General features: G+C 38.4%; 1 protein-coding gene across 2 annotated transcripts in view; it reads right to left on the reverse strand.

The window, feature by feature from the left end:
- SLC15A2 (solute carrier family 15 (oligopeptide transporter), member 2) overlaps nt 1–7,246 on the reverse strand; it is a 52,776-nt gene extending 45,530 nt beyond the window's left edge. For both annotated transcript variants that reach the window (XM_011950830.1, XM_011950829.1), the window contains exons 1-3: nt 6,758–7,246; nt 4,819–4,906; nt 3,467–3,608 (exon numbers count right to left, since the gene is read on the reverse strand). In XM_011950830.1, coding sequence (XP_011806220.1) covers nt 3,467–3,608; nt 4,819–4,906; nt 6,758–6,862 — 335 coding nt within the window. In that variant the 5' untranslated portion in view covers nt 6,863–7,246. The remainder of the gene's footprint in view (nt 1–3,466; nt 3,609–4,818; nt 4,907–6,757) is intronic.
- Nucleotides 7,247–9,827: the final 2,581 nt, after the last annotated feature.

Here is a 9,827-nt window from a genome sequence, read left to right on the forward strand (position 1 = left end):
TATATATATTTATATAATATATAAATGACTGGGGTAGGTGGGGAAAAATATATATAAATGACTTTGTCCTCTAGGTGTTTGAAAGAAGATATCAGATTCATATATAAATAATTAAATAACTATAATAAGATAGAGTTTAGTAAATGTCATATAAGGATGAGAAAACAAAGAATTCAGAAAACACTAGATTACTTCTGGCTATAGTAAAAGGTGAGGGGGCAGAGAATACTACATAGCATAGGTGGTATTTGAGTGAGCCTTAAAGGATTTGGACATGAAAGGATGGGGAAGAAGGGGTTTTCATGAAGCAGAAACAATGCAAGCAGACATGAAAAAGAGATCCCATTGGATATGATTACAGAAATATTAGTATTAAATTTTCCTCTAGTGGCCATTCTTGAAAGGAGATAAGTATGACAATAAGGACAGAAAAGTCAGTTGGAGTGAGATTAGTAGACAGTGATTTAATAGTCACCAGAAATTGCTGAGCAGAGTAGTAATGTGATCAAGATTTCTTTTAGGAAGATTAATTTGGCAGTAGCGTATACGCTCAATTGGAGGAAAAAGAGATCGGAAGCAGTAAAAACATTTTAGATGGCCATTTTAATATCTCAATTTAAAGACATTGAGACAATGAAGACCAAAACTGGGTGATGGCAATTAATGCAGTGGATTTCATGCTGAAAAAAGGATAAATGTGAGAGAGATTGTGGCAAACAGAATTGGCAGAATTTGATAACTGATTGAATGTAGGAATGTAGGGAAGCCAGAAGAAAGAACAGATCTGGGGAGTTAGGACAATCCAGGAGGTAAATGCCAATATGTAATTCACTGGAATTTGAGGAGCCATCTGCATATAGCTAATATCAACACCACAGAATTTGCTAAGGAAGAATCTAGAGAAAGAGAAGAGAGTAAAAGTTATAACCTGGGAAAATGCTTATACTCAGGAAAGAGTGAAGTAAACAAGAGGCAAAAGAGAAGCCAGATAAATAAGAAAAGATACAAGAGGACGAGAGTAAAAAATATACTGTAGAGAAGGCCAGGGAGTTTCATAGAAATGATAAACAGACTGAAATGTTAATAACAAGTTCAAAATGAGCAAGAATTTAGAAAAGACCACTGGAATTTGTTAATGAATAAATCCTTACCAGTGATCTTAGTAATTTCAATAGGAAAAAAGATGATTTATAGTATACCTTATTGTACTACAATATGCTCTGTATTAAAGCTATTTGAATATGAACAATATGAATTAGACAGTATGTGTAATTCACCTCTTCATCCTCCATGGTTCCTTGGACAAATAGAAAGTGCTCAATAAACATTTATTGAATTAAATTGGGTCAAATCAAGTTAAATTGAATTGGATTATATTGCATTACATTATATTGCTCTACCATAAGAAGTGATAATGAAGAGTGAGAAAGAAAGGCAACACACACAGAGGATTATTTTTATAATACGGTGTTAATGGTAATAAGAGAAAAATGATAGGAAAAGAAGAGTCAAGATGAGTTTTGTTCATTTAAAACTATTAGAGATTTGCACCTGCTTCTGGTTGCAGGAAAAGACTCTGGTTCTTTGGGAGAATTTGAAGGCGAGAGAGGGGAATAGTGAGGGTACAGAGACCCTAGGGAGAGTGATCTAGGTGATGGTGATACATTTATAAAAACTGATCAAGGTCATACAGTTAAGGCTTTTGAATTTGTGTACTTTATGTAAGTTATACCCCAATAAAAGTAAATTAAAAACAATAATAAATACATCAAGAAGGATTGACTTGAGGGCACAAGTGGAGGTTCTTAAATTTTCTCTCAATTAACCAGGAAACAATTGCTCAGCAAATCCTGTAACTGTACTTCTTCAATCTTAAAGGAATTTTTTAAAAAATAAATAAAAGTGGTATGTCATGTATATGAATCTTTCTTCTACAACTGAATAAAGACTATGGATTGCACTTTTTATTCTGCAAGTAGTGCCAATCTCCTATCTAGATAACTTTGGTGACTACTACTACATATGTAGCAAATGTAGATCTCAGCTACTCGCCCACCATTCCTCTCCCAAGTCAAGAAACTGTTCAGTACTGTGTTATGTCTATAGATATATATTAGGTGCTGATTAAACCCTTTTAGAATAATGAACATATATAGGCCATAGTAAGCTATAAACTTCTGTTTACTAAAGAGAATTCCTTGGAACACTAGGTCCACAAAATATCCAGAAAAAATATTCCATAGTCACATTAGTTTGGGAAACACTATATACTACAACCTTCTGCAGAGATTTTATAGTTCATATTAGCATATTTAAGGCTATAAGAAGTCATGCAGTAAGGGAACATTTTTAGCTTTGCTCAGCCTAACAGTTTCCAAACTTGTTTGACCACAAGAGCTTTATTTTCCCTCATAACTCATTATATTTTATAGTTTTGAACAGAATGCCCTTTGAGAAATGCTCTTTTAGACAAATGACAGGTCCATAGAAAATAATTGAGCAGTGGATATTCACAATCCATTTCTAGCTTATCAGGATAATGTTATAGGTGACAATTATAACATTATACCATGTTGTATCTCTTGGTGCTATGTTCGGGGACTTAAAAGATACTGAACTGAATGAACCAATAGTCTAGCTCATGAAAATATTAGATTCGTAGGAAGGAAACTACAAAAATATGTTAGAGAAGAGAAATAGATGGCAAAAGAGCTGAAAAGAGACACTCATAAAGATCCTAAAGGAGATGGGATGACTCAATCTGGAGAAGAGATGGGAGAAAGTATCAAATAACCACATTAAAAGCGTCTAAAATTCAATTTTTTTTTTTTTTTGGAGATAGACTCTTCTGTTGCCCAGGCTGGATTGCAGTGGCGCGATCTTGGCTCACTGCAACCTCTGCCTCCCAGGTTCAAGCAATTCTCCTGCCTCAGTCTCCCAAGTAGCTGGGATTACAGGCGCCCTCCATCGTGCCTGGCTAATTTTTGTCTTTTTAGTAGAGACAGGGTTTCACCGTGTTAGCCAGGCTAATCTCAAACTCCTGACCTCAGGCAATCTGCCTGCCTCAGCCTCCCAAAGTGCTGGGATTACAGGCGTGAGCCACCGCAGCCAGCTAAAATTAGAAATTTGCTGGTGGATAGTACTTTCTGTCTCCACCCAGATTAGAAGAAGATTTAACATTAAACTATGGAATGGAAGGTTAAAATTAGTTTTAAGGAACAAAAGATACCACAACTGAAGAGGATGCAAACACATTGGAAAAACTGATAATGAAAAGAATAGCCTTTCCTTGTTGCCACAGAGATTCTTTTTTTTTTTTAATTTCCCACACTACACAGATGTACAGAGATTCTTATTTTTCACGCATGACATAGGTATGTTCTTGCGCAGAAGCAAGAGGTTAGAAGTGATAGCCTTCTGCACAATCTGTGAAACTTGTAGGGATGTGACCTCCCATCTTCCTTACTTGAATTTTCCCAACCATGAGTCAGCAATGGCTGCTCCCAGGATGGGAGTAAAATAACAGAGGCTGCTGAAGGCATGGTATATGGATGTGGAGGTATCTTCATTCCAGTGCAGGAAATACAGGAAATACAGGATCAGCACAGCTGTAGTGGGAAAAAAAAAAAGGGGGTGTGGGGAGAAAAAACAAGATAGATGCATCAAAGTGACCTTTTTTTTTTTTTTTTTTTTGAGCTGGAATCTCGCTCTGTCGCCCAGGCTGGAGTGCAGTGGCGCGATCTCGGCTCATTGCAAGCTCCGTCTCCCGGGTTCACGCCATTCTCCTGCCTCAGCCTCCGGAGTAGCTGGGACTACAGGCGCCCGCCACAACACCCGGCTAATTTTTTTGTATTTTTAGTAGAGATGGGGTTTCAACGTGTTAGCCAGGATGGTCTCGATCTCCTGACCTCGTGATCCGCCTGCCTCGGCCTCCCAAAGTGCTGGGATTACAGGAGTAAGCTACCGGGCCCGTCCTAAAGTGATTTATGAAAAAAAAATATTTAATTTCTGGTCTTTATAAGATGATTTTGGCCTTCAGTACTCCCATCAGTGACATGACTGAGAAGTGACTGCCAGGCAGTAGAAGCAGGGCCCCATGGGAGTTGTGGGAGTGAATGGGACTATGTTGAATGTACAAATATAATATTCCTCCCTTCAGTCTATGTGCACCTCTAGCATAATTTAGGCCAACCATGAACATAACATGGTGCTTCCAATATCCCCTCCCTCTCCTCTCCTTCCCAGCAACAAGATGATGAGAGCTCTCATCTGAATTCCATCCTTCAATCCTTCATACCTGTTCCTCAGGTATGAGCTCTTGGCCAAGAGCTGTTAGCTCATACCTGAGGAACAGGTATGGAAAATGTAACTCAGATAATGAGAGCTTCCCCACTTTTTTTTTTTTTTTTTTTTTTGCAGAGATGGGTTCTTGCTATGTTGCCCAGGCTGGAGTGCAGTGGCCGTTCACTGGCACAATTACAGGTGCCCAATAACCTTGAACTCCTGGGCCCAAGTAATCCTCCTGCTTCAGCCTCCCAAGTAGTTAGGGCTACAGGCACATGCCATCATGTCCAGCTCTACCCACTTACATTCTCAAAGCCTGTGTTCTGGTTTCTCTCAGGCCTTTCTGATCTTGGCCTATATATTAGGTGAAATCCTATGAGAGATTTATTGGAAGTCTCGGCCTAAGGACCGATTTGGACCAAGGCAGAAAGAGTGGACTAGGGAAATAAGTGCATATAAAGAGACCAGGCTGTCACAAACATGGGGTGAGGGTGAGTGGGAGAGAGTAGGTAGGACTCTTGGACACAAAATTACCTTTCATTCCATAATAGGAAAAGCGCTCGCAGAATTCATTCACCACAATGAAGGCAATGCTCAGTGGATAGTTGGAGCCACAGATTTTCTATTCAACAAGAAGGCAATGATTCAAGCATGAGCTGTTTTCCCCTGTTTCAACAATTAGATTTCTTCACAACTGAAAAATTCATTTATTTCAAATTGTCATGGTAGGTAATGGAGCAATGGTCTCTACTCTTCATGACACACCTATTATAACACTAAAAGTGCTTACATTACTGATTTAGAAATAATAGAAGCTAATCTGAATATTATTTTGTTTCTTGTTTATTTTACATGGACTTGCTCAAATATTCCTTGATCCTAGACATCAGGACCTGCTCATCTTCCCATAACTACTAAATGAAAAGCCTAGGGCCCTGGGGCAGAAGAATGGTCATATTTACTTCCTAGTAACAGAATAAAGAGGTAGGCTATGGAATACCCGATATCCAAGCAGTGAGATTCAGATGTCAGTCTCTGCTTAGCTCCACTATGGGGACTGACCCCTCTTGTCCCCAGCTGTTCTGTTTGCCATGCTGGGAGGAATCCTGGAAATATGATAGCTTCTACTTCAGAGGCTGCTAGAGTCAGGCACAGAGCCCAACATGTAGGGCAGAGATTCCTAAGGGTTAAGCTAATTGATCATCTTGACTTTAGGCAGAGTTCTTAAATCCTGTAAAATTAAATGTCTACTCTTCCTACTAAAGAGATTCTATAACATTTTCATGATAATCCTACTGGACGTTAAAAGAATTATGTTTTTTCACATAATATATCAGTCAGACTATAAGGAATGTTATGTTTTATTTTAATTCCCTACCTATTACAATAGACCAACTAACATGAGAAGAGACATAGAGGTATCTGTCCTCGGTACTGTCAAATCTTATAAGATTTATATTGCCTCATTTTGTGAGAAGTATATACATCTTCATAAGTGGCCCTAAATTCTTTGGGACCAGAAGAGATATTATTAACTAAAAAAAAATAGGCAAAATAATAAAGTAATGTATTATTCTTTTAACCCTAGGGATATATATAAACGATCCTCCTAAATATTAATATATTTTAATGTTTTAAAATAACTTGTTTGAAACATACAGGGGACTGGGCTTCTTACCTTTGCAGCTCACAGCTTGAGAATTATGCAATCTGGAGTTTAGCTGACTTCCTGTCACTAGTTAGGCAACACTGCCACTGGCTGTGTTAACATACTGATGCTGGCATTGTCACTACACCTGTCTCAAATCCTCTGTTCTGTTATTCTGAAGAAATGAGAATAACGTCACCTTTTGGCCCACAGTAAGAACTCAGTAAATTTTGGCTATCATTACTATATCCTCCCCACTTACAGAATTTTAATGTAAGAATTGACTGAGATGATGAGTTTAGAAGTGCTTTAGCAAGTATATAAATGTAAAACATTGCTATTACTTCTCTGTTTTTCTGCCCTATCTCCCACAATAAACTGGGAACACATAGTAACAGAGATTGGATCTATTCTGAAACTTCCATTAGTGTTCAACAGAAGACTCTGCACATAGGGAGAACTAAGAGCAGAGTTTTTATATTGGTAAAGAAGGAACAATCACACATAGTTCTCCAGACAAGAATCCTTGCCAAGTTTCCCTGGACATTCAAATTGCTTTTTTTCCCCCAGGGAAACAGAATATGCAATGAAATTCATCAAGTCCCTGGATCCCAACTGAAGAAATTTGACTACCTCTTCCTGCTGCTTTGTCTTCTTATGTAAAGGAAGCTTCTGTTTAGATTTGGTTTCAGGTGAATTCTAAATCCAAGAGAGAATCATTTTAATACCCTAATACAGCTCAGCTTGAAGCTCCGGAGCCCAAGGAAGAGAGCCAAAAGAGGGAGGCCATTCCTATCAGAGGCAGGATTGAATCTAAGGACTCACCGGAGATGGCTTCTTTGGAGGGCTGGGAGGTCGAGGTGGTACGTCTTCAATGGAGACAGGTGAAAAAAGAGTTTCCTTGGACTCATTTTTCTGGAAAGGATTCATGGCTGGCTCCTTTCTCTCTCTCCTCAAGCATTTGGCTTTAGTAGGCAGTTAGGACAGCTGCCAGCCTACTCTGAAAGGGAGGACTGGGAGGGGGAGCTGGTGGCTTCAGCAACTGAGTTTAACTCTGTGGGTGTCAGCTTCAATCGCTTCCTGATCCAGAGCAAAGCAGGAAGCTATAGTTAAAAAGAATGTGTAAAAGTACAGCACAGCAAAGTGAAAACATGCCAAAGATGGAATGAAACAATGCTAGAGAACTGATTAGAAAATCTATGTTTAAGAAAGATTGTCTTTGCAAAGGAGTACAAGATACTTAAGAATACAACACTTCAAGCACAGATTGAAAAAACTGATATCAAGGTCGGGCGCAGTGGTTAACGCCTGTTATCCCAGCACTTTGGAAGGCCCAGGCAGGCGGATCATTTTAGGTCAGGAATTCAAGACTAGCCTGGCCAATATGGTGAAACCCCGTCTCTACTAAAAATACAAAAAAACCATTAGCTGGGCGTGGTGGCAGGCGCCTGTAATCCCAGCTACTCTGGAGGCTGAGGCCGGAGGATCACTTGAACCCAGGAGGCGGAGGCTGCAGTGAGCCGAGATCGCACCATTGCACTCCAGTCTGGCAACAAGAGCGAGACTCCATTTCAAAAAAAAGAAAAAAAAAAAGAAAGAAAAACTGATTTCAGGGTAACAATAGCTGTAATTTATTGAATATCTACTATTGAAAGGTTAATATATAAGAATTACATATACATTGTATGTCTATATAACATATATATTTATCCTAATTCATATTACTATCTCCATTTTACAGAAAATAATGTTCCCAGAGGTTAAGGAATTTGTTCAAAGTACCTGTCCAGTAAGTGGCAGATCTGTAATTTTCACTGTGCCATGACAGCTGGAAAAAGTGGAGTTAGTATCAGTCATTATTCAGGTATGGAGGTTACATAAATGGAATGTAGGAATGCAGAGGATTAAAATGCATTGAAGAAGGAAAGCCATCATAAAACTGAATTTGGGAGATAAGAAAGATGGTGAGTTTTGGCTGGGTGTGGTGGCTCACACCTGTAATCCCAGCACTTTGGGAGGCCGAGGTGGGTGGATCACAAGGTCATGAGTTGAAGATTAGCCTGGCCAACATAGTGAAACCCCATCTCTACTAAAAATACGAAAATTAGCTGGGTGTGGTGGCACATGCTTGTAGTCCCAGCTACTCCGGAGGCTAAGGCAGGAGAATCGCTTGAACCCAGGAGGCAGAGGTTGCAGTGAGCCGAGACCCCACCACCGCACTCCAGCCTGGGTGACAGAGTGAGACTCGAAAGAAAAGAAAAGAAAGAAGGAAGGAAGGAAGGAAGACAAGACAAGACAAGAGAAGAAAAGAAAGGAAGGTGACCTTTGTTTTCAACATCATAAAACTTCAGCTAGAAATAGCCTATATGCAATTAAAGAAAATGAGAGAAAAGGATTGGTGATATACATTTGGGAACCATTTTTCTTCTTTGCTAAAGTCATTCCTTGTTTTTCATTTTCTCACTTCAAGATTAATCTATGCTTTCATTTAATAAATAAAATTTAATTTGAGCAAAAACTGTGAACCAGTTATTTTCTAGGTACTGTTGTGAACACCATTTTCCTTAATTATATATTTAGTCCTTATCAGAAGAGGAACAAAAACAAACATGATAATGCTAGGTTCATTTTATGCCGTGTTATTTTTGTCAAGCCAAAGAAGTAAAAGAATAACAAAAGAGCATGGTGCCCCTTTAGTTGTTTGTCAAACGAAAAGGGAAAAGAAAGACTAGAGAGCTATAAAAGAAATAAGAAAAATTGAAGACTAAATAAACAAGGTCAGGCAACATCAGAATGAATTATTTTATTTGAAAATACAAGACAGAAAACCTATAACTATATCCCTCACAAAATTTTTACGTTAACTATTTGAATAATTTATTGACAAATAGGGCCAGGATAAACTCTGTCTTTTCCTCTCTAAACTTTAACTCAGACTTTGATCATATCTTCTCAGCTTCTATTACACTCCTCATTTCTACTGTCTCCCACCAACCTTTACCCAAAGAAGAGTCCAGCTTCATTTCTGACTGTGGCATTAATGATTAAGCTATAGTTATTCTTTCAGGAGCACTGCCATTTCTGACTTGGTTTGGTTAATGACTTTGGATGCAAAATAAATGGTCAGAAGTTACTAGTCAAGTTAACTAGCAAAGGCACAGATGCCTTGAAGATCCTCTTATGTCATTGGCTTTCCTTGATCTGGCAGAGTAGATTGAATAGCACCTGTATGCAAGGTATCAATTTGTTTGTGCTCATAGGTATCCCAAATACTAAACTTTGGAGTATTGGCAGTGGTTTTCTGACACTCCTTTGTTTAGACAAAATTCTTCTTTTGATTATGGCAATATAATGATAGTATTCACAGAGTCAGATAATATCAGAGATGGAAGGAATCTTAATTTTGTCCTGTGTAAGTGAAACTTCCCTGAGGATAAGAATCATTTTCCCTTGGAAATTCTAATTCAGTAGATCTCGGTAGGGATCTAAGAATCTTTGTTTTCAACGAGTACCTCTAGCAATTCTTATGCTAGGAATTTGGGAAACACTGGTCTTAAATTCTCTCCTATTCTAGCCTGAAGGATATTTCAGAGGAACTCAGAAGGTACAAAGCAAGGACTGGAATCCTAGGCTCCCAAGGCATAATCTTGAGCCATTTATATAATACTAAGATGGCTCTTATATCCTATTATTTTGCTAACATCAGATAGAAGGAGAAAGGGAAAAGACAAAAGAGAAAGCACCTCCCAGACAGAAATTAGCACCAACTATTCTGAGACAAACAACAATAAAAGTGAAAGAATCTAAGTATCCGTCTTGAATTAATTTTCGTATAAGAAGTAAGGAAAGGATCTAGTTTCAGCTTTCTACTTATGGCTAGCCAATTTTCCCAGCA

This window comes from Colobus angolensis, unplaced genomic scaffold, assembly GCF_000951035.1.
Source record: "Colobus angolensis palliatus isolate OR3802 unplaced genomic scaffold, Cang.pa_1.0 Scaffold31, whole genome shotgun sequence".
NCBI classification, from domain to species: Eukaryota; Metazoa; Chordata; class Mammalia; order Primates; family Cercopithecidae; genus Colobus; species Colobus angolensis.